This window comes from Salvia splendens, chromosome 14 (assembly GCF_004379255.2).
Source record: "Salvia splendens isolate huo1 chromosome 14, SspV2, whole genome shotgun sequence".
Classification (NCBI taxonomy): domain Eukaryota; kingdom Viridiplantae; phylum Streptophyta; class Magnoliopsida; order Lamiales; family Lamiaceae; genus Salvia; species Salvia splendens.
In genome coordinates this window covers 27,720,992-27,745,547 of record NC_056045.1, presented here as the reverse complement: position 1 = coordinate 27,745,547, position 24,556 = coordinate 27,720,992, and the positions used below count along the sequence as shown (strand labels likewise).

At 37.1% G+C, this 24,556-nt stretch overlaps 3 protein-coding genes across 4 annotated transcripts; 1 reads left to right on the top strand and 2 right to left on the bottom strand.

The window, feature by feature from the left end:
• The first annotated feature begins 8,583 nt into the window (after positions 1-8,583).
• LOC121765310 (protein argonaute 1-like) lies at positions 8,584-15,420 on the top strand. Its single transcript, XM_042161406.1, has 22 exons — positions 8,584-8,737; positions 9,656-10,371; positions 10,467-10,675; positions 10,755-10,904; positions 10,992-11,125; positions 11,243-11,352; positions 11,538-11,644; positions 11,820-11,958; positions 12,036-12,152; positions 12,354-12,461; positions 12,569-12,640; positions 12,960-13,082; positions 13,162-13,327; positions 13,467-13,726; positions 13,822-13,964; positions 14,076-14,138; positions 14,227-14,290; positions 14,382-14,517; positions 14,603-14,676; positions 14,761-14,855; positions 14,936-14,967; positions 15,051-15,420. Exons 2-22 carry the CDS (start codon positions 9,667-9,669, stop codon positions 15,263-15,265), a joined length of 3,222 nt encoding a protein of 1,073 aa, XP_042017340.1. The 5' UTR covers positions 8,584-8,737; positions 9,656-9,666; the 3' UTR covers positions 15,266-15,420.
• Positions 15,421-16,979: 1,559 nt separating this feature from the next.
• LOC121766019 (periodic tryptophan protein 1 homolog) lies at positions 16,980-20,942 on the bottom strand. The gene is made up of 16 exons (XM_042162350.1): positions 20,744-20,942; positions 20,310-20,503; positions 20,102-20,172; positions 19,916-20,011; positions 19,705-19,828; positions 19,376-19,434; positions 19,230-19,295; positions 19,055-19,125; positions 18,867-18,963; positions 18,606-18,680; positions 18,400-18,498; positions 18,135-18,278; positions 18,015-18,044; positions 17,858-17,917; positions 17,603-17,680; positions 16,980-17,426 (listed from the first exon to the last, which is right to left on the bottom strand). Exons 1-16 carry the CDS (start codon positions 20,860-20,862, stop codon positions 17,340-17,342), a joined length of 1,470 nt encoding a protein of 489 aa, XP_042018284.1. The 5' UTR covers positions 20,863-20,942; the 3' UTR covers positions 16,980-17,339.
• A 1,019-nt stretch (positions 20,943-21,961) lies between these two features.
• Positions 21,962-24,526, bottom strand: LOC121763948 (protein REVEILLE 2-like). 2 transcript variants are annotated; one of them, XM_042160041.1, is made up of 6 exons: positions 24,301-24,526; positions 23,590-23,682; positions 23,376-23,487; positions 22,884-23,299; positions 22,582-22,790; positions 21,962-22,491 (listed from the first exon to the last, which is right to left on the bottom strand). In XM_042160041.1, exons 1-6 carry the CDS (start codon positions 24,322-24,324, stop codon positions 22,323-22,325), a joined length of 1,023 nt encoding a protein of 340 aa, XP_042015975.1. In that variant the 5' UTR covers positions 24,325-24,526; the 3' UTR covers positions 21,962-22,322. The 2 variants fall into 2 exon arrangements, with proteins under 2 accessions (XP_042015975.1, XP_042015974.1); XM_042160040.1 differs by having other exon boundaries at positions 21,962-22,790; positions 24,301-24,525.
• Between the last annotated feature and the right edge of the window lie 30 nt (positions 24,527-24,556).

Genomic DNA, 24,556 nt, shown 5'->3' with positions numbered 1-24,556 from the left:
TCAAATTCGGATCAAATTATAATTGATCTTACACGTGACATACTACTACCTATGTAGTCCCGTGATATCAATCAACACAATCATATATATCAATTTCGTTCGGAGGCAGATCATCAGCTCTACAATATTACAAACACCTTATGCGCATGAATTTAACAAGCACTTTCTTAATTGAATTGCGTGTGAATTGAACCTGATAAGAGAGCAGACGGTGTCGTTTAATGCAGCGCCGCCAATTTTATAAATCACATTATCAAATTCAAATACTCCATCTGTCCCACAAAGATTGTCTTACTTTGACCTGACACGGGTTTTAAGAAATATAATGAAAAGTGAATTGAAAAAGTTAGTGAAATCTGGGTCCTACTTTTATAGATTATTTCATAATAAAATGAGAGTAGGAATGAGTTAGTGGAATATGAAGTACACTACAAAAAATGGTAAAAAGTGAAATGAGACAAATTTTGTGGGACGAACGGAAATAGAAAAATGGGACAATCTTTGTGGGACGGGTGAGTACTTCTCTTCTAAACTTATTTTCCCATTTTGATCTTCCATAAAAATTAGTCATTTTTTGGTAAATATTAAAAATTACTAATGGTATTTTTGTTACATCTTGAACATGATCCATAAGACCATCCACTACGCGTCTCGCGCGCAGCTCGCATTCCGTCCCAAAGGGACGGTTTCGCCGCGGGACGCGTTGCAACGTTCGTCCCGTCCCCAGCTCGTCCCGTAGCCCGTAGCCGCGAGACAAGGGACGCGCCATCCCGTCACGCGCCCGGGCGACGTGGCCCGCCCCCGATGCATGCGTGACGCACCCTCGCTGGCCCACGAGTGGGCGTCGTTACGGATGACGCAATAATTCATTTTTTTAAAAAAATTGAATTTTAATAATTAAAACAAATTATTTTTTAAATGGTAATGTTACTGTTAATTTTTTATTTTCTTTTTTTTTATTTATTTACTCTATAAATAATCCTATTTCATACTCATTTCACACACAAACACACATATATTCCTCTCAAATTCTCTCTATAACCACTCCAATTTCATCTTAAATCAACTCAAACAAATGGATCCTTTTGAGCAAATGCGTCAACTAATGGAACAATCACTTGAAGAAGATCGACGCCGAGAGGCGGAGGAAGCCGCGCCGCCTCCACGACGCTCCCGGACATACATACATCGCAACCGGGAGGAAGCCGCCGCAAGGTTAGTACGCGACTACTTCTGCGATAACCCGATTTGGGGAGAAACCTACTTCCGTCGCCATTTCCGCATGAGTAAACCGCTATTTCTGCACATCGTGAATACTTTGGCGGCCCGAGAAGAGTTCTTCCGAGAAGGGTTCGACGCGGTCGGGCGTCCCAGCCACACGACGCTGCAGAAATGTACTGCAGCAATCCGTCAGCTTGCGGCTGGACAAACGGCCGACATGTTCGACGAATACCTCCACATCGGAGACACCACTAGGCGTATGTGCTTGCTCAAATTCTGCAAAGGCGTCCGGGCAGCCTTTACCGACGAATTTCTCCGAAGGGCAGGCACGACCGATTGTCAGTTTCTCCTCGACCTGCACGAACAAGTGCATGGATTCCCCGGGATGCTTGGCAGTGTCGATTGCATGCACTGGCAATGGAAGAATTGCCCGGTGGCTTGGAGGGGGTCCTACACGAGCGGCCACAAAGGCACCCACCCAACCATTGTACTCGAGGCCGTTGCCGACTACCGGCTTTGGATCTAGCACACGTACTTCGGGGTCCCTGGCTCGAACAACGACATAAACGTGCTCTACCAGTCCGACCTCTTTACCGAAGTTTTGGATGGTAAAGCGCCGGCCATCAACTTCGTCGCCAACAACCGGCTGTATAAAATGGGGTACTATCTCGCCGACGGCATCTACCCGAAGTGGCCGACCTTCGTGAAGACGTGCAACAGGCATGCGAACCCAAAGCAGACTCTTTTTGCGCAGAAGCAGGAGGCTGCTCGCAAGGATGTGAAGAGGGCGTTCGGGGTTCTCCAAGCGCGCTTCAACATCATCAAAGCCCCGGCTCGTTCGTGGTTCATGGAGAGCATGGTCGACATCATGTATATGTGCATAATCTTGCACAACATGATTGTCCAAGACGAAGGACCCGAGGCCGGAAATTGGTTCGGCCCCGAATCCCCCGGAAGCTCAACCGCAAGTAGTCAGTCGCGAAGTGGAGCGCATCCGTCAATACAAGAACGGTTGTCTATTCGGGCAAGGACACGCGACTCTAGTGCCCACGCCCAACTCCAAGAGGATCTAATTGAGCACATTTGGAAAAACTTTGGCGGAGAAAATTAAATTATGTCATTTTTATTTTTTTAGGATTTTAATTATGTCCATTTTCTATTTTTTTGAATTTTAATGTTGTTTTAATTTTAATAAAGTGTGTTTGTTTTAAATGAATTGGGTTGGAAAAAAATAAAAATAAAATTTAATGAATAGTAATTTAAGGGACGGAATAAGGGACGATTAAGGGATGGAGCGTTGCAGGTTCCGTCCCTTAGTTAAGGGATGTATGAATAAAGTACAGTGTGGCCCTCAAATATTAGTTTAAGGGACAGAGGACGGTATATAAACGGTGCATGAAATCAATTATTCTATTACACAAATGACAAATCTGAAAATGAAGAAAAAGAGACACATTTGTTTACACAGCAAAGAAATGTTTTTAATCATACTAAAAGATTGAGTAAAAAACTTACAATAATCATACTAAAAGATTGAGTAAATACTTACAATCATGTTTTAAGCTGTTTATCCAATGATTCTCCATTGAAACATCAAATAAATACACGAGCACAAATATTCGATAATCAGCTGCAATTATAGTGTGTCGATGCAATTATTGTGTCCCACGGATTATTTCAAATTATTGTGTCACTTTTTTTACGTAACGTACTCGTCTTTTAACTTTGTTGAATTCCTAACACTTTCAAATCCTAAATGCAGATATACTTTGTTAAAAAATTGAATTACGAAAAATATTTGATTAAATCAAATTATATATAGTACTCCACTACTTTATATCGACTAACATATTTGACTCGGCTCGCGGGTGTCACTTTGATTTTTTTGATTTTTTTTTTAAATATTGCTACCAATAATTTTCCAAATAACATATTAGCCTATTTTTTTACAATTTCTGTTTCGTGTGATTAACTTTATACAATCATTTGTTACACAAATAATTACATAGTATATAAAAGGCAAAATTAATAAAGTACATTTCGATAATGCATAATAGTACAACAGTTAACAGTTTTTATTGGAATCAAGAACCACATTAATAAACTAAAAGCAAAAACTAATAATAAATCACTGGCCCATTTTTAACCAAAGATAACATTTTTTTTTGTTCCCCAAATTTTGCCAGAGTTCGTAAACTTTGAAAATATATTTTGAGATTCAATTTTGACTTAATATCATTTAAGCTATTTTTCATTACTTCGAAATTTTTTCGGGACAAAAGTTCTCTCAAGACCATGAAGGATAATTTAGTCTATTTACTCTCTCTTTTTCATTGAGATATTTAATTTATCTTTATTTCTTCTTACCTCTTCACCAACTTAATAATCTCAAAACTCTCGACATATCCCGTTGTAATATTTCAGGAAGTTTTAACACCGATTTCTGATTTTAAATTCTTGAACTACTTGGATATTCCGATCAATCCTTTTACCGATAATTTCCCGGTTGATATTTCGTCGTTAGTTAGTATGAGAATCTTGAACATCTCGTTCAATAAGGTTTCGGGTTTTCTGGACTCAAAATACGTCCACCGATTCAACAATTCCTCTTTCAACCACGCCGGCAATCTCAACCACCACTGCCCCGCCACCGCCCCTAACTTGCATGTAAACCCACTATGCCGCCGCATAACTCGAAAATTCAAAAAAAATTAATAAAAGGGGAAAATTAAATATTTTAATGAAGAAGAGAAAATAAATAGACTAAATTGCTCCTTATGGTCTTAAGGGCAGGCCCGGTCCTGAGTTTTTATTGGCCCGGGGCGGAACTAAATGAGGGGCCCCATAATCATTTTACGTAAGGCTTATTAGCTTGTATTTAGGCTTTAGCGCTGCCTGCCTTTGCGGCTCTCTGCTGTGGGCTCTTGTTTCTTGCTTGGACCTGGCCCAGTAGCATGTATATACTCATGTATGTATTTGGATTTTGGAGGCCCCAACGTTTTGGGGGCCCGGGGCGGGGGCACTGCTCGACCCCCCCCCAGGGCAGGGCCTGCTTAAGGGTATGTCTGACCAAAAAAAATACTACTATAAAAGTAGCTCAAATTATATTAGGTCGAAGTTGACGAACCTTAAAATATTTTTAAAACTTACTGACCAAAAATGATATCTTGATAAAATTAGAGGAAAAAAAATGTTCCCTCTTTAAACAATTACTTAGAGTTAATAATCGAAAACAAAATTAACTACTAAAACAATAGAATGAGAATTGTGATTTGTCGTAAATTTATACTACCTTTTTATTAGCGTCCTAATTCTAAGCTATAATCAAAGTTCAATTCTAACCCTAAGATTTAATGAATTATTAGAGCATCCACAGTTGGACGGATGTCCCGACGGACATCCCGACGGACTTCCCAAAAACACCTCTTGTCAGTCTGCCACGTCATAAGGACATCCCACTGCACTGCCACATCATAAGGACATCTCACTGCACAATGGCGGACATCCCCGATGACATCTACAATAATAAAAATTCACAAATTCACCAAAGTATATATAGAGAGAAACTCGGTAAAACAAGTGGTGCGAATGAAATGAAGTTCAACTAGCCGTATATATAGAGTTTTTTTAATTAAAAATCGGGACGTCTGTCGGGGAACCCGCAATGGCGGACGTCTCGTCGAAAATTCACGGAACTCCGGTGTCCGCAAGCGATGTCCGCGTCCGCCGGTCGCTCACCTAATGGCGGACGCAGTGGCCGATCTAGTTAAGAACAAGGGGGTACGAGTGTACCCCAAAACTGGGTGTAGCCTAGTTGTAATATGCTCTTGTACTGTAGCGTTGCGCAGTTTTTGCTTCTATCTTCTATGCATTGATTTGTTGCTTTTCTGCTTTAATTAATTGCACCTTATTCTATTTTGATTAATCAATTAAATAATTATTTATGATTTCTACCTATGCATTAATATCGGAATAAATCCTAAAAATGTTGTAGTGTAATTTTTTAACCTAAATGCACCAACATGTTGTGGGCTCAATTGATTAGTCACATTTTATAAAATTTCATAATATAGTTTCCTCGAGAAAGAATCATGATGCATCCATATTCCTTTTGATCATATGGTCACTCTTTTGTCCAAAAAAATACTAGAGTACTACCACATATCAAAACAAAGAAACTTCTAGAGAAAAAAAAAATGAAAAAACCAATAGACTCCAAAATGAAAGGAACAAATCCACAAAATCCATTAATAGATTTGATGTTTCCAATTATTACCCTCATCGATACAACATCGATACAACCGGTAAAGAAATAACTATATTGCTATTGTTTATTATTTCGTGAATAGTGATATTATAGTATTTATTTAGTGACCACATAGTTGTATAGTGACAACGACATTTTAAAATAATACTACTCCAATATTATGGCAATATTAGCTTGATGATTTCTTATAAATAAATATTGTAAAATACAATTTAATTGGTAAGATATTTCAGTTAACGAGTCTTTCTTATTGTGGATGTATAGTTGTCTCTCAAGATAAAAAGTAAATAATTATTGTAATTTATGGCTATTTAATACTCTGCTAGACGACTGTTTAAATAATCAATTAATATTCATTTAAAGCTAAACAATAAAACGATCTATATTATGTATGTATGGTTAATCAATATATTATTGCCAAATTCAGTAATAAAAAAAGTTTACCAAGCATAATACAATTATCATGCATTTTAACTGTCTACAACTTAAAGTGTTCGATTATAGTATTAATCAATTCACTATTGAGCATTTTAAACTAGTTAAATGCACCATTCATAGTTTATTCAATATGTGTAATTATTACTTCAAAATTATTTTTGTTAGCATCTGACTATATATTCATTTTGCAATCATTCATTTGATTGTAGTATGTATGTAGTTATATGATAGTGATACGAATATTATTTTAGGCACGAGGAAGAGTTGTTTTCATATTTGATTTGATATGATATCTATTATTTTCCTAAATGTTCTCTTAAAAGTATATTGGTAAACTATAATATCACCCAACGTTATTTCTCCCACTCCGTCACGGTTCTCTCTCCCTCTGCCTATAATTCACGTGTGATTTCGTATGTTATTTGTAGGTGATAATTGACACGAGCAATCCAATAGTTGTAGGTGATAACTATGATATTCTATTGGATGCGACATAAATAAACAAAGTACTACAAATATTGGATATCTATGCATATTTGCGAAGGGCTATACTACTAGTTGAGCATGACATGAATGAATCTAATATATTTAATTCTAAATTGATTAAAACGACTTATTGAATCCAACCTAGAATTACCCCAATCAAATTTCCAAACAATACTATAACACACTATATATGGTATAAAAAGAGTCTATAAGATGTGTGGTGTATTGGTCCAATAATAGAGTGGTTAACAAGTTTTATCAACTAATGAAATTTTACATTAAAATATTTCAATTGAAAAGTCACATAGATTTGTCATAATGTATATTCAACTTACACCCGAATATTGATGGTCGAATTTTTTTGCTAGATATTTTAAAGCAAAAACTATATAGTTGGAGACATCTGTACAACTATACCGAAATTGAGATATTTTCAATAAAACGCTAAAATAGGAAAATAAAATTAATTGCATGTTTTGAAATTTAGTTATTTATTATTGTTCTTCAATAACGTCATAAACACCTTTACAGGCCATCGCCAACGCATGTCAAAATTGGAATGGAGTGCGGAATCTGCGGTGCGGTTTGATTCCAATGCATTATTGTGGGTTTTAGGCGGTATTGTGTATTTGAAATTTGAATGAAATGCCAACATGACAATTGCTAATAATAAGTTATATGGTTTGAGATTTTGAAGCTTAAAAATAAGCTAACACAAATTTGTCTTACTTTACATTCAGTTTACACAAAAATATTAATAGTCGAATTTATTTGCTAGATACTATAAAGTAAAAATTACACCGTTGGATATGTCTGTACACCTACCCTGAGGTCGAGATATTTTCAATAGAATTCTAAAACAAGAAAATAAAATTAATTACATGTTTCGAAATTTATTTATTTACTATATTTTTATTCAATAACATCATAAACACCTTTACAGGCTATCACCAGCGCATACCAAAAATGGAATGGAGTGTGGAATCTGTGGTGCCGTTCGATTTCAACTCATTATTTGTGATTTGAGGTTTAAAAACAAGCCATGCATATTTGTCATAAGAGCATCAGTAATGGCGCCCGTCCTGGCGGAATTCCGACCGGCGTGCCAGAATTCCGCGGCAGACGTACGCCATTGTGCATGGTATGCACGGATACAGAATTCCGCCGAGGACACCGCAGTTCCGCGGCGTTACGCGGAATTCCGTCGCGACGGGCGTGAGGACGTCCGCCATTGCGTTGACTCTCACGGACGTCCGCGCGGAATTCCCATTTATTGCATTAAATTTTTTTTAATTGTGGGAAGTCCTTGGGGATGTCCGCCACTGTGCAGTGGGAAGACCTTATGACGTGGCAGTGCAGTGAGACGTCCGTATGACGTGGCAGAAGGTGTTTTTAAGAATTCCGCGGGTAATTCCGCGCCACTGCTGATGCTCTAATTAATGTACATTTAATTTACACCTAAACATTGATGGTTGGATCCTTTTTGCTAGATATTTTATAAAAAAAAATTATACTATTGGATACGTTTGTACAACTATCCTAAAGTTGAGATATTTTTTTAAAAAATTTGTAAAAAAATAATAAATTAAATTAATATATTTTTAAAATCTATTTATTTATTATGCTTCAATATTGTCATAAACACTTTTACACGCCATTGCGAGACGTACCAAAATTGGATTCTACTGCGAAATTTGCGATGCAATTCGATTCCAGCACGTTAACGCAATTTTAAGTGACCGTTGTTAAAAGTAAGTTATATGATTCGAAGTTTTAAATATGGGTGGGTGGGTTTTAAACCTAAGCAAATTGATACTAAGACTCATCAAATTAAAATACTAAAAACTTAAGGGCCGATAATCGAATTTATATTTTTGGGCTGTGGTTGAGAATTTAATTACGATAATCATTTGGGGTCACAAATTATATCACTTTCCACGCTGTCTTCCCACCAGTCACCATCTCCAGATCCTCCACGTCGGATGCCTCATCATCTGCTAAAGCAGTCAACGCCATTCTCATTACACGTCATCATGTCACTGAGCTCCAGTCCAAAAAACGGATATCTAGGGACTGAGTGGTCATTTCCAAAGAGACCAAGCGAGTGGCATTTATGTAATTCCGTCAAACGCTAGCGCCAATTTACAAGCGAGCAACCTCACACCTTATTTGCCTTTTTTATCCCTTACTTTTTCTCCACTCTCTCTCTCTATTCGTACATACACACCCTCTCTCTATATATATACAGTTGTAGTTGCCCTGTTCCTGCTTCGTCGCTGTTTGTGTGTGCTGAAGCTTTTTCCGTGCCGTTTTGTAAGTCTAAAGGTAAGTGTAGCAGAAGATTTTTGTGTTTGCAGATGAAAAAGCCTGCTGCAAATTTTGCTAGGGTGTTGATTCCGTCGTTTGGTGTTGTTTTTGGCGGATCTAGTTGGATCTGGGGTTTTACCCCCTTTGTTTGCAGTTTTGCTTCTGCTTCACCGAGTATCTCTCTTTGCTGTGTTATCTCTAGGGTTTATTTCACCATTGATGATCTGGTTTCGTTCGATTTTCGAATGTCCTAGTTGTTTTTGGCCTGTTTTCTCTTTCTAGAAGAAAATTTTAGATCATCCGCAATTCCGAGCCGCAAAATTTGTTTTAGAAGACTTTTTAGGGTTCATCCAGTGTCAGTTTTTCACTGTTTTCATAAGTTTTTAAGTGAGTTGAAGCTTATTTGTTTTCCTGTTTGAGGTATAGCTCGCTTTTGAATTCTCCACTTAGACCCTAGGTCTCTGAACTTTTAGCAGAGTAGCACTGGTTTGTACAGTGTTTGCCATTCTCAATCGTATTATATATGGCTCTGTAAGCTAAAGCAAAGCCTGTGCATGCTGGATTTCGATTGTATTTTTGGTGACTTTCGTGATGATCGTTGCTTTTAGGAGTAGTTCGAACTTGTATTGCTAGAAGTTTTGAAATATGTTATGTTTTGCATATCTGGAATTTTGCATGCTGCTAACTAGTTGAAACTGCTCACTTGATGTTTTCAACTTGGTGAAATTTGTGATGCAAACAAGCTAAGTACTTACTTGAAGAACTGTTAAGATAATTTTAAAGATAATCTGGTTGTGTTCATATGTGGATTCTCTGAGGGGATGCTGGCGAGTGTTTTCCTTTAAGTATTTACTTAATATCATGATTATTTTTACTCGTGTTAGATTCTGGTTGTGGTTGATATAAACTTATAATTGTGATGCTTTAATTTTACAGTTGTTTCTACCATGGCAAGAAAGAGGCGAACCGAACTTCCTGGTGGTGAGAGCTCGGAGTCTCAAGAAGGTGCAGGGCGTGGTGGTGCTCAGAACCCACCTGCTCAACAACAACCACAGCCACAGCTACAACAGACACAACAGCAAGGGGGATATCAAGGTGGGGGTAGAGGCTGGGCACCCCAACGTGGGGCCTACGGTGGCCGTGGCGGTGGCAGAACAGCTCCTCAGCAGTATTATGGTGGACCTCCTGAGTATCAGCAGGGTCAAGGTCGTGGTGGTCAGCAGTATGGCGGTGGTCAGCAGTATGGCCGAGGAGGTGCGCCCCGCCGAGGCGCCTTCGTAGGTGGCCGAGAGGCGCCTTCTGCTGGTGGTCCATCTCGTCCACCAGCGCCCGAGCTGCACCAAGCTACTCAATCACCACATCAAGCTGTGATGACTAAGCCTGCTTCTTATGGGAGGCCTGTTGAGACATTTCCAGGGGCAAGCTCCTCTACACAAGCACCTGGTCCTCCGCAAGTTTCAGAAGTAACTGAGCAGATCCAGGATCTCTCTATCCAGCAAGAGGTGGCTCCTGGTCGAGATATGCAACCAGCTTCAAGCAAATCTCTGAGATTTCCGTTGAGACCTGGCAAAGGTAACTGTGGGACAAGGTGTGTGGTGAAAGCCAATCATTTCTTTGCGGAGCTTCCAGACAAGGATTTGCATCAATATGACGTGAGTTGTTCACATGAAATTAATTAATTTCTCTGCGATTTAAGCTCTCTTCCATTACTTATCAACTGACCCATCCTTCTTTTATTTGGTAAAAGGTCTCAATAACTCCTGAAGTTACATCCCGTGGAGTTAATCGTGCTGTGATGAAGCAGTTAGTTACCTCATATCAGGAATCACATCTGGGTCGTAGGCTTCCTGCCTATGATGGAAGAAAGAGCATGTACACTGCTGGACCATTACCTTTTGTTTCTAAAGAATTCAAAATAACACTTCTGGAAGAAGAAGATGCTCCCGGTGGCACCAGGTTTCTCATCTCATATTTTTTCAGGTGTTAGATGTTTTGCTTCGAACATAACTTTGTCATTATATTCTGAGGATTGTAGGCGAGAACGAGAATTCAAGGTGGTCATCAAATTTGCTGCGCGAGCTGACTTGCACCATCTAGGAATGTTTTTACAGGGTAAACAAGCTGATGCGCCGCAAGAGGCTCTTCAAGTTTTGGACATTGTACTTCGTGAACTTCCTACTAGTTCGTATGTTTTCTTTCTCATCTGCTATCTTTTCATTTTCAGTTCCTTACTTCCTTATACATCCCCTGTGCTGATTGTTCTTTGCTTTAGGTATACCCCGGTTGGACGTTCTTTCTATGACCCTAGGTTAGGCCAAAGGCAGCCTCTGGGTGAAGGACTTGAAAGTTGGTGTGGATTTTACCAGAGCATTCGTCCTACTCAGATGGGCCTATCACTGAACATCGGTTAGCATTCTTGATCTGATGCAGACTGTGTTATTCTATTAAATATTTGTTTATTCTAGTAGTAGGAGTGTGATATTATCACTGATTCTTATCCTTACAATTTACTGTTCTTGACAGATATGTCGTCCACTGCATTCATCGAGCCACTCCCAGTTATTGATTTTGTTGCACAGCTTCTGAATAGGGACGTATCAGCTAGACCATTGTCTGATGCTGACCGTGTCAAGGTTTGTTTTGAATCTTCAGTTTTACTGAATGTATTCTTTTGCTACTTGGATATTGCTTAAATAAATGATAGCTTGGGTATGACCATATGATTTTCCAGTTTATGTGTTTGGATATTATACTTCATTGATGACTTCCATCGTTTACCATTATACTTTTAGTGCCTTAATAAAAAATATTTTGACAGATCAAGAAAGCCCTTAGAGGAGTAAGGGTGGAGGTTACTCATCGTGGAAACATGCGAAGGAAATACCGTATCTCTGGTTTGACATCACAGGCAACTCGTGAGCTAACGTGAGGATAAAATTCCTTTTGTTATTATAATATTATTATATGCTCTATTTCTTTTCACTTTTTGAAGATTGCTGTGCATTGAGTTCATTACATGCATGTTTGTTCTTTATACTACTAGTATTTAGTGGAGATGGTGTGATTTTTGTTGAATCTAAGCTAAATCTGGTGGTGTCAGATTTCCGGTGGACGAAAGGGGTACAATGAAATCTGTGGTGGAATACTTCCAAGAGACCTACGGATTCGTCATTCAGCTCACCCAATGGCCTTGTCTCCAAGTAGGAAATACACAGAGGCCAAACTACTTGCCCATGGAGGTCTGTCTTTTTTTTTTGACTCACTATTATTTTTCATGAAATATAAAGAATGTTGAATTTATAGTTTTGCCATATAGGTATGCAAGATAGTTCAGGGCCAGAGATACTCCAAGAGGTTAAATGAGAGACAGATCACTGCACTACTTAAAGTGACATGCCAGCGTCCTCAGGATAGAGAAAAGGACATTCTTCAGGTTGGTCATGTCTTGTATCTATGTTTCTTTATTTATTTTTTTATTGCTGATGCAAAATAATCTTGTTTTTTTACAGAAATGCACTTTGTTTAGGACACTTGACTCATCAGTTTCTGTTTTGTGTTCATTGTTCTGTGTGATGCTATGGATCTAAGCAAATGACCTTTTTCTCATTCTCTCTTACTTTTGCCATTTGTACAGACTGTTAAACATAATGCCTATGCAAATGACCCTTATGCAAAAGAGTTTGGAATCAACATTAGTAACACGTTGGCACAGGTGGAGGCTCGTGTCCTACCTGCACCCCGGGTAATGAAAATATTATATTTTTGGATTTTTTAACATATATCCTTTTTATTTCATGATGAAGACTATTTCATGATGAAAACTCTTAATCTTATGTGATCCTGTTACAGCTCAAATATCATGATTCTGGCAGGGACAAGGACTGTCTTCCTCAAGTTGGGCAGTGGAATATGATGAATAAGGTAAAATTGCTTCATTCTTAATTTTTACTATTTGGGTTTTTCAATGGGAAAAAGTACTACTATCATCTTCTTTTTAGAATCAAGGCATCATGTAAAAATAAAGTACAGATGGTTTAACTTTCCCTTAGTTTATGTGGTTGATGTTTCACTATTTGCAGCCTGCTTGGCATGCCTAAAGTACATTGGGCATTGTGGGTGGGTGGGTACACGTTGGGTGTTACTGCTGGGACATTGTTTAATATTTATTCATGGCATTTTGAATTAACAAGGCCCTTGTTATAATTGGATTTAACAATTGCAATTGATTGCCATCATGCAGAGGATGGTTAATGGCGGTGTTGTTAACAATTGGATCTGTATCAACTTTGCCCGAAATGTTCAAGACAGTGTGGCACATAGCTTCTGTCACGAGCTTGCGCAGATGTGCACAACTTCTGGCATGGTAGTGACAGTTTTTAATATACCCCGTTCCCTTTGCTGTTAACCTGTTTGCTGTTTCTAATTTATTTATTTACTTGTAGGCATTTAATCCTCAATCTGTCCTACCAGTCCTGAGTGGTCGCCCTGATCAGGTGGAAAGTGTTCTGAAAGCTAGGTTTCATGATGTGATGACTAAACTGCAGCCACATAAGAAGGAGCTTGACTTGCTAATTGTTATATTACCTGACAATAATGGCTCTCTATACGGTACTGGATAATTAATTCCTCAAATACGTGAAAATCTTTTCATTAGAAACTATACGTTTAGATTTTTAAGGAATTATCTTAGGTTTCTACTGTTCATGCAATATGTAGACCTGATAATTTGATATCCTATTTCTTTCAGGTGATCTAAAGCGTATATGTGAGACAGATCTGGGTATTGTCTCTCAATGTTGTCTGCAGAAGCATGTTTACAGGATGAGCAAACAATATCTTGCCAATGTTTCTCTTAAGATAAATGTCAAAGTTGGTGGCAGGAACACTGTTCTCGTTGATGCGATTTCCAGGCGTATACCGCTTGTGAGCGACCAACCTACAATTATTTTTGGTGCGGATGTTACACATCCACATCCCGGCGAGGATTCTAGCCCATCAATTGCTGCAGTAAGTTCTTTTTCTTATGGATAGCAGGATAGATGTATCGTATCCTTTGTGCATGCTTTTATTTATAGCTGTATACTTTCTTGAAATTGTTTCAGGTTGTGGCTTCTCAAGATTGGCCTGAGGTCACAAAGTATGCTGGCTTGGTCTGTGCACAAGCCCATAGGCAGGAGCTAATTCAAGACCTGTACAAAACTTGGCACGACCCACAAAGGGGGACTATGCACGGTGGCATGATAAAGTATGTTAATGATTTAGTTTTCAAACTTTTTTTTCATTATTATTTTGATAAGCTATTATACAGTATATGCGAACAACTATATGTCTAAGATGTCATACTTTTGTAAATTAGGGAACTGCTTATTTCATTCCGCAAAGCAACAGGCCAGAAACCTCAGCGTATAATCTTCTATAGGTAATGCCTCCATCCAACTTGTACTTTTTAGGTACAATTTTCTGCTGCTTCTTCCTCCTCGACATCTCATAGATTAATTCATGTGTAGGGATGGAGTAAGTGAGGGACAGTTCTATCAAGTTCTGCTTTACGAACTTGATGCCATACGTAAGGTAATGATTCCTACTTTGGTTTTGTCATTTGCAATAGATTTACACATAGATAATTAATACAAATTCTCTAATGATGTTCATACTCATTCAGGCATGTGCGTCTTTGGAGCCAAACTATCAGCCTACTGTTACCTTTGTGGTGGTTCAAAAACGTCATCACACTCGTCTCTTTGCTAATAACCATCATGACAAGCATTCAGTTGACAGAAGTGGGAATATTTTGCCTGGTATAGTTTTTATGTGATTCGTTGCTATTTTTTCTTTTGTTTGGTGTCTGGAGTCCCCTGATATATTTTCTTATGAATGCTGTAGGTACTGTTGTTGATTCCAAGATCTGCCATCCCACTGAATTCGACTTCTACCTTTGCAGTCATGCTGGGATTCAGGTTCCGTCATATGCCTCGTCTTAAATTTCTATATCTTGTATTATTATTCTGTGCTCTTACATTTGCAATTGTATGAAATCATAGGGAACAAGCCGTCCTGCTCACTACCATGTCTTGTGGGATGAGAATAAGTTTTCAGCCGATGCTCTACAGTCTCTTACTAATAACCTTTGCTACACGTGAGTTTCTTCGTTAATTGGCTGTGAGGTTTTTTCTCGTATTATATTTCTGGTTTAACTTTTGATTTCATAATTTGCAGATATGCAAGATGTACTAGATCTGTTTCAATCGGTATGTGTTTAATGTCAATGCTTTATTTTCTTTTTTCCAATTTGTTACTTTTATCTTATAATTTAAATATTGGCTTTTGTCAGTGCCTCCTGCATACTATGCCCATTTGGCTGCTTTCCGTGCTCGTTTCTACACGGAGCCTGAAACATCCGACAGTGGTTCTATGACGAGTAGTGCAGTTACTGGTCGTGGTGGAGGGGCCGGAGCAAGGGCTACTAGGGTTCCCGGGGCAAATGCTGCTGTGAGGCCCCTTCCACAGCTCAGGGAGAATGTGAAAAGAGTTATGTTCTACTGTTGAGCGATTACTTTGGCTCAATACCTATCTTATTTTTATTTTGGTGAGTTATGTTTTTATGATATATACCTTGGTTGAGCTTGGATGACTACTACTGTTACTACTACTTATATTTGTGGTTGTGTTATTGCAATATTTGACATTTGAGTTTTGATTAATTATGTCTTTTTATTGTTATTATTGCATATCTTTACTTACAAAAACCTTTCTAAAAATATTTCCCCGTCCTATTAAACTATAGTGTAGTGATATAAGGCAATCACTATTTAATTATGTAACTATTGAACAAAAATTTTGTTCGTTATAAGAGTGAGTATAAAGATGTTTTAGTTCACAACATGAATTTGAAAATATGGGTTGAATTAAAATGTTATATAGTGAACTAAATATTTCATGGACTAAATATTTTACTATAAATTATAATGAATTAAAATTATTTTTACATTAAACTAAATTCATGTTTTCTAGTACATTCTCAAAATATTAAACTACAATGTAGTGATATAAGGCAATCACTATTTAATTGCATAACTATTAAATGAAAATATACTTAGTTCATTATAAGTGCGATTTAGTTCACTATAAAGATGTTTTAGTTCACAACACGAATTCGAAAACACGAGGTGAATTAAAATGTCATTGTGAACTAAATATTTCATAGAGTAAATATTTTATATAAATTATAATGAATTAAAATTATCTTACTATAAACTAAATTCGTGTTTTTTAGTTGTACATTTAAAATTAGTTATACTTTGATCATTTCTACAATTAACTCTATCTTTATTCAAGAAAATAGATACCTATTTCTTTCTGAATGTCTCTAAGTATTAAATTACAAGAAAATAGATACCTATTTCTTTCTGAATGTCTCTAAATATTAAATTACATTTATATCTTTATTTTACTATACTAAGTAGTACTAACTCTTATCTTTATCGTTAATCAAGAAAGTGGTCATTCTGAGATGACACGAGCAAGAAAAATAACTATTGAGATGGACAACAAATAAATTATTTAAGGAGTCGAATATATGACTACTTAATAATCATGCAGCAGTAATCAAAGTAACAAAAACGAAACAAATATTTTGATTGATGTGCTGTTGGTAGTTATTTTATTACTCGACAATTACAAGTGAGTTAACTATTACTATTAATCAGTGTTTATTTATCACTCGACTGTTACAAGTGAGCTAACTATTAGACCATCATTTCGACTTAAATTACCAAACCACTATAACATTTCCATATTTTTTGTTCATAGTAATCACCCCAAGAAAGGGGTTATTACAATGTGACTTCCTTGGACCAATCATATTTAAATATTAAGATATGTCAAATATCTTTTATATATATAATTTTATCTTGATATTAAAAAGGATATACTACCAATTCCTATATTTTTATTTCTTAATATATAACATCAATTGTCACAAATGACTATAATTAATTTTCATTTTTCACAAGTCAGTTCATGTAATATCCATTATTGGTTTGATATAATTTATACCTAGTTTGTTTTTCGTTTTTATTGCTTTCAATTTAATTAGATATCACTACAATTAGTCATATTATAAATTTATAATCAAACTAATAATAATGTTGTGATAGACCGAGTGATCATTGAATAAACTAAGTAAAAATTGTTATGGTTGAATAAAAGGAATAACAGTGAAAGAAAGAGAACCACAGAACTTTTAAAGTGCTTGAACATATAAGCAAAATACCATTAATTTAAGTATACATCCATCAAAAAACCATTAATTTAAGTATACATCCATCAATTTACCAAGATATTACAGTCATTCTCAAGCAGTCTTTGTATAACAACTTAACAAACATCATCCTAAGCAACTAACAAAACTTTAGGCTATGGGAACCTTTTTTCTAGCAGTATGAGATCTCCAAAAACGGTGCACCTGTGTCTCGTATGAGCATCTTATGCCATCGCGAGTTAAGAAGCTCGCACGTTCCCTAGCCTTGCAAAATTACGCCCTGCGTTTCTAATCACATCAACCCTCCATCTGCACATAATTATCACATCTGCTGATAGCAAACGAGTTCCATCTTATGTTTCAAGAGCTCGGAGGCGGAGGCTTAGATCGGGCCGCATATTTCCCATATCTTCTGGAAACCTCAGCATCAGATAATATATCCCACATCTGCAACAAGAGGTTAAAACAACTGATCAATTGCTCTTGGAAAAAAAACAATTGCCACGAAAATCCACCACTATAGATCACCACATATAATTTGTTCAGTCGTTAAAAACATGGACGGAGTAAAAAAAACATGGAAAACATATAAGCCGCGTAGTTTTTTAAAACATATCACCAACCTGCAATTTTCCTTTGGAACCTCCAACGGCCAGTGTAAAAGGACAATCTACTGAGAATGAAATGGAAAACACGGCCCCCTGACACAGCATTAAGAAAAGCCTATGGTTAATATAGCTCCGGATTATAATTGTTCCACAAATTCGTAGGCAGAAGGAATCAACCAATAAAAGATAGCCACTTAAATAAGACCTCAGCTTCATATACGACAAATTAACATGCATATTAACGAATACAATTCAAGGAAATTAACATACAGCTTTCGGATTGTTGGACGCAATGCATGAGGGCTGGCTTGACAAATCCCAGAGCTTAACCTGAGGAGACAGGTCCAAGCAGATTAATCATTTGAATTTCTATAGCGAACACACTATACAGTAGAGAAAAAATAAATTGAAATAAATAGAAGAATACCATCTTATCCATTGATCCAGTAGCAAGAAGCTGTATGAACACCATCCCCAAATTCAGTTCAGAAATATTGTATGATGATTAACATCTAAAATATTATATGATGAAGAAAATATCACATACATTTGGAACTAAACTATTATATGTGATTGCGCAAACTGCTTTGTCATGTGCATGGAGTGTGAAAGATGGCTTAGGCTGAGATGACGGATCAGAGCTAGCATTACGGATATCAAAGCCAGAAACCATGCCATTTTCCAGACTGACCTAAAAAACAATTGAAAGAGAAATTTCATGCTCAAAGATTTCCATTCTTAAAAAAACTGAAGAGGCTATTCGCATCTACAGCCATAAAATAGTTGAAATCAGAGAAAGCCAAATCACAAACCACAAATGAGTACTCTGTGTGTGGATCCCATGCCACACTTTCAACATCAGCAGCTACAGACCACTTAAATCCACTATGTTCGGGTTGCCGCCCATCTTTCTGCAATGCATAATGAAGTTCATCGATATATGTAACAACAATTAACATAAACTGAAAGTAACATATTAAGAAGACATGTTAGACTTAAGAAAAACAAGCCTGCCTACCATAACCACAGTATGATCAAAAGATCCACTGAGAAGAACTTGTGGCGCAAAATGATTCCATGCAACTGCTTGAACCTGTGAAAAATCCCATCATATCATTGAACACCAGTGTAATATAACAAAAAATCTATTTGTGTAACTATACATTTAATTCAGTTTATCATCCACAACCCCCAAAATAACACTTCATAGGTGAACTCAGACAAAATTTAACACAGTTAAAGTAGATTTGGGTATGAAAACACAATAATTCAGTCTTGCCTTGTCTGTATGGTGATCCAAAGTCAGATTACAAGTTTCAGTTGCCACATCCCAGATTTTAACCAATTTGTCGGCACTTGCACTTGCAAGAATGTTCCTGAACAAACCCACAGCATAAGACAACGAACCGTCACATTCCAATTTCTATGTAACAATACAAATAAAACAATACAACACTTCCCACATACCTATACTCCTTGTTCCAAGCAAGTCCAAGAACTGAATCTGTGTGGCTTCCATCCTTATATTTAATGGATTTCTAATATATAGAGAGAGAGAGAGACAGAGAGTTATAATTAAAACCATACAAAATGAATAACCATTTTGGTGCAGAAACATGCAATATGTTAAAAAAAGACCAACCTTCTTCCCCTTTTTCTTCTTTTCAGCAACACCACCTAATGTAGCAGATGGTTGGACCTCATCCATCTAACAGAATCAAATTTGGAGGGAGGTTATTTTAACCAAAAAAAACATTACCTCTTGGACAAGGAGAAAAGACAACATACTATATCAAGGTCCCATATCTCAATAGCTGGTTCCATTGACCCAACCGCAATAAAGTTTCCTACAACAAGAAATATGAGATGATGCCATCAGCACACCAATATTTTTTATTTATCTGGGCGATGGCATGCATATAAGGAGAGAACCATTTAGAAATTCTCTAAGCATGCTTTGACACTCAGTAAAAAATAAATATATCCAAACAGGTAAAGGGATATGAGCAGTGGAATGACAACATCATGGTGTACATACATTACACAGGACTTTCATCATTAACAAAGAAAATGTAAGATGCCAACAGTTAGAACCTAAACACCTGCAATCTTATTACCTTTTTCTCCACCTTTGATGGGACAATCAAGCCATGCTGTGCAAAGGGGAAACGCTGGAATGACAACATCATGGTGTACATACATGTTTGAATTAACATCCGAAGGGTCTTCCAATATCCAAACCTGTTTCCAAGATTATTCAAAAAGTTAGTGACTGGATAATATTGAAATCAATGAGCATCTAAATTTTACAACAAACAAACCACATGCCTCAAGATGGCTAACATCATCCTCATTCCTGGCACACACTATGACACCATCCTCTGGTTTTATGGTCATATCCTCTTCCTCTTCCGAGTCTTCATCCTGAGTGCGTTATAGAGATTCACCAATCAAATGGATGTCAACATGTACAATCTAGCGCACAGCAATTTATATCATATAAAGGCAACTTACACCATCCTTCAAATAAGGGTCCATTTTGTTACTTGCATAGTACAAGTTGGAAGATCCAAACAGCTCAGCACCTGATGTCAATACAAAACCGAGGGATTCATTCAGTATCAAATAAACAATTAGGAAGATACATCATTTGACAATTGACAAGAGATTGATATATCAAAACAAAAACAGAGGGAGTAATTCAGTATCAATCAAAACACACCATCATCTTCTTCATCATAATTATCCATGTCCAGCTCCTTCAATGCTTCTGTCAAGCTGTCGGCTTCCGGGTTTCCAGTCTTGATAGCTTTTCCAAGTGCATTAGCAGCAGATAATGCATTAGAAAGATCATCATCTTGACCGAGCTCATCGTCACTCATATCTTCATCATTATCGTCATCTTCACCCCCTTCGCTGCAAAAATCAAACAAAACAAGAATTTACATACCACATGTAAAAAAGCTTAAATTTTTATACTACTTGCTTCACTAATTTTTCAAACTATGCCCTTTCATGTATCAATTAAATGTTTTAACCAAATTCTAAAAGCTTATACAGTCCAATTCAAAATATTAATCATTCAATCAGAAAAAATAGTGATTTGGGGCTTAACCAAATAGAGGGAAGAGAAAGCGAGAGCAGAGATGAACTAACCGAGTATCCAAAAGGCCACTCTTTACAATCTCTTCGATTTCTTCTTTGGAAGGAGGGTCTGCTGCGGTCGGTACTGAATTTGCAAACCCTTTCGGAACCCAGGAGATTGCAGCAATCATTGTTGATAGTGTTGGCCGGAGAAGAAGCGGCGACAGAAGATGAGAAGAAAAGCGGCGGCTCTGATTTAGGGATTGTTCCTGGTTTTGATCATGAGTGTTCTATACTTTTATATTATTTCTTTTTAAACCTTTACTCATTTTATTTTTAGTTAATGTTGAATTATGTTTTTTGGGCTATTGATTTAATTTATTTAACAGTACTAATATTGACCATAATCACAATTGAACAGAATAACGATGAAAATTGAAAAGAGGGAGTATTAATAACCATATTTTAGAGCCAGACTCCATACCATCTAGGTATGTTGTATTTTAATCTCATAAACACAATTATTTTAATAAAATAAATCGCCTATTTCTACACATTTAGTAATACAACTATTTATTGAAATTCTTTTTTAAAATACCATTAAATCTTTTTGGAAGAAAAAGGTTAATACTTAATACCAACCAATTTATAAAAATAATAAAAAATTAATATAATTCATATACTTCCCAGCGTCTATGAAAAATATAACACATTTAAAAAAGAGAAGTTGTTCTCTCTTACTTTTCTTCCTTCTCTCTTGCTAATAATATGTACCACACATTTCAGTAACACTACTTCTTTCTTACTTTTTCCCTATTTTCTTACTAATAATATGGACATCACCTTCCACTAATACTACTTTTCTCTTTCTTTTTTCCATTCTCTCTTAATTTACCAATTCTACATTAATACTCTTATCATTCACAATAAGTCTTATTTTTCGTGGACGGATGAGGGAGTAGTAGTTATTGAAAGCAAGTCAAATATTGTTGGATAGAGATTGATATAATTCATTTAGTCTGCTTATTTAGTTGGTGCATTATTTATTTATTCGGTTCAATTCCCAACTAAATCGAGAATTTGGAGCCGTCAATAATAGAATCAGAGCTAGTGTCATTTAAGGTTTGGTTAACAGAAATTAATTGTGGATATATTAATCCTTAAATCTGTTTGGGAGTATCTTGCACGAAAATTAGAAATTTGTTTGGGCCTTGTGTATAAGTGGGCTAAAATCAGATTGTCAGCATCTGTTAAATTAAAATCAGATTTCATTTTTTTTTAGAAAATTCGTCATAAAATCAGTAACCGTCCCTTTTATTGATAAAATCATTACAAATAAAGAACCAAAAAAAAAACTGCCTTAGCAGCAAAATCATCAGTCCCATATTACAAAAATGAAAACAGTGCGAGGCCAAAGATCTCGGGTTCGAGTCCTTCGCGACACGATGTTTAAATTTATATTCATTTACCCATAAAATAAAAATGAAAACAACAGAATCTGAAAACGTAACTCGAAAAGGAAATCGTTTGATCAAGACCTGTTCTGCTCAGCATCATCATATTCATCTCCACGGTTAGGCTTTAGGCTTTCGGTTATGGACGCGGGTTAAAGAGTTAAACGAGACGAGGCTATACCTAAAATGCGCCAATGCTACGAGCACACGCGCGCCCTTTGCACCTCCCGAAGAGACGTGGACGACTGATCGTCCCTTTCTGCCAAACACCGCTTATACGGAACAAAACCTTTTCGGGATCGAGGGCTTGAGGACTCGACAACGTCAATATTCCGGCCATCACCATTCAACCCGCCCATTGATCCACTGTTCGAACCAACCAAAGAACCCTCAATTTGGTTCGTTTTTTCAAGAGCCAACGGGCAAGTGTATACCGGATGAGTGCACCAAGCATACCAAGGCAGGGCAAACATGTTATCCACGTTAGAACGAGGCAGGATTGCATTAGCAACGTTGTCACTACAGCTCTCCGACTCCTCATTAGGCTGTTTTGGAGTGTCTCTTACCACGAAGGTCTTTCCAAAGAGCTTGATGCTCGTTGGAGGCTCGGTGGTGTATGGAGAATCCAATGTAGAATCTGTCTCCTTCGGAAACAGTTCAAACTTCTGTGTCACCAAAACACGAGAGCAAGTATTAGCACATGAATCAGTTTAAACGATAACTAGTGGTTTGAGGAATGCATGAGTAGAGATGAATACCATAGATGGTTTCAATGGTAAACGGAAGCCACGCTCCTCTTCATTGTCAGAAAAAGCATCCGTAGCACACGAAGCAGGGGAGAGTCGAGATTTGTGCACATCAGCAACCGAGGAGGACTCTAAGATGTCAGAGCCTATTGCTGAGAGAACTGAAGTAGGAGAGTAGTTCTCTCTTTTAGCAACGGAAAAATCATCATTCGTTACTTCTCGTTCATGTGAGGCCGACACTTCTGTACCAGCTCGATAAACAGTTTTTCGAGGATAAGGGTGCAAAGGCTTCTTTTTTGGCCGAGGAGGAGGGATTGCAATAGGATCCGAGGTTCCCTCAGCATCAACAGATGAATCCCTAGTGACCTTGGCGAAGAACTTTTGGGCGTGGCTCCGGATTTGGATGGCCGTCTTACTCCCCACGTGCTCTGCACAACCACAAAATCTCATCGGAAAAGGTCTTTATACTTAACGACAGTTTGAACAACCATGTACCATACACACCTTCTATATGGCGCCAAGCACGGCCATAGAGCTTGAGAGCTTCGACAAACCTCTGGTGCTCCTCCTCGGTCCACCTCTCTCGCTGTTTCGTGATGGTATAGGGTTTTCTCACCTAATACGTGTGATAAACGAACAACTAAATTATAAAGAGCTGCAAAGCCATGCCACGCGAATTAATCAAGTGACAACAACAACATCGGTAGGGGATAGGAACCTTAGGTGCATAGGAGTTTCTATTAGCTTGAGCGGCCGAGGACTGAGAGCTAACAACTCCGGACACGTCCTGACTAGCACCGGGAGTTTGATCCTACGGATCAAAGGCGAACCGGTTAAGCATAACTGTAAATACTCACTGTTTGATATTGCATTTCCACTACCATTCCTCTTATTTTCAATAAAACGATGCAATACTCTGCAAAACCGACTAAATCCAACTAAAACATTCATTTCAAATCAAGAAACAGATTTAACAGATGCTCACTAAAGCTTCTCAAAATCAGTTTGTACACAAAGTGGTGTTTACTTTTAGATAAATAGTTGATTGATTGCATTTTATCCTCATCATTAGTATCTCTGATCCTACCCCTTTCAATGATATATGAATCAATTAACTCAAATCATAAAAAGTATCCTTTTAACATTCACAAAGTAGCTATATGCAAGGACTAATTTCTAGTAGATAAACTCAACTCAAGATGGAACTTGAGTAAATGAAGTGCCTTTCTTCCTTCATTATGTGTATATAAATGAATAGATTTTGATATATGGAGATAACAGAAAACTTACTACATAACAAAAAAACAAGGCATCTCACTAATTCCTTATTCTACAATAGTCTAATGCAGAAGCATAAATGGAGATAAATGATTAATTTCAAAGGAAATAAAGACCAAAAATAACATGGGATTTCATTAAAATAACCAACCTTAGCTTCAGTTTCAGCAGCCATGGCACCAAAAACTGGGCAAACACAAAAATTGATTCAAGAAAAGTAAAGACTCCAACTTTACTCCTAAAAATGGAGAGAGACAGAGACAGAGAGAGAGAGAGAGGTGTGTATAAATGAGGGAACTTAGATCAGAGAGATAAAATAGGAACAAGGCAAGCCACGTAGGATTATGCCTTTTTTTGCCAAAAATCTAACAATACTAAAATGGCAATTTTCGGTAATAAAATAGCAA

What these genes read in the sequence shown, in the direction of transcription:
- LOC121765310 (XM_042161406.1), top strand. Translation starts at nt 9,667, where the DNA reads ATGGCAAGAAAGAGGCGAACCGAACTTCCTGGTGGTGAGAGCTCGGAG. An exon ending in GTGTCCTACCTGCACCCCGG is followed by an intron (nt 12,462 to 12,568) that starts GTAATGAAAATA and finishes ATCCTGTTACAG; the next exon opens with CTCAAATATCATGATTCTGG. An exon ending in GCAGTCATGCTGGGATTCAG is followed by an intron (nt 14,677 to 14,760) that starts GTTCCGTCATAT and finishes ATGAAATCATAG; the next exon opens with GGAACAAGCCGTCCTGCTCA.
- LOC121766019 (XM_042162350.1), bottom strand. Translation starts at nt 20,862, where the DNA reads ATGATTGCTGCAATCTCCTGGGTTCCGAAAGGGTTTGCAAATTCAGTA. An exon ending in AGATATGGGACCTTGATATA is followed by an intron (nt 19,296 to 19,375) that starts GTATGTTGTCTT and finishes TGATTCTGTTAG; the next exon opens with ATGGATGAGGTCCAACCATC. An exon ending in GTTCCAAAGGAAAATTGCAG is followed by an intron (nt 17,427 to 17,602) that starts GTTGGTGATATG and finishes CTCTTGTTGCAG; the next exon opens with ATGTGGGATATATTATCTGA.
- LOC121763948 (XM_042160040.1), bottom strand. Translation starts at nt 24,324, where the DNA reads ATGGCTGCTGAAACTGAAGCTAAG. An exon ending in CTGCTGAAACTGAAGCTAAG is followed by an intron (nt 23,683 to 24,300) that starts GTTGGTTATTTT and finishes TTTGATCCGTAG; the next exon opens with GATCAAACTCCCGGTGCTAG. An exon ending in GAAACTCCTATGCACCTAAG is followed by an intron (nt 23,488 to 23,589) that starts GTTCCTATCCCC and finishes CACACGTATTAG; the next exon opens with GTGAGAAAACCCTATACCAT.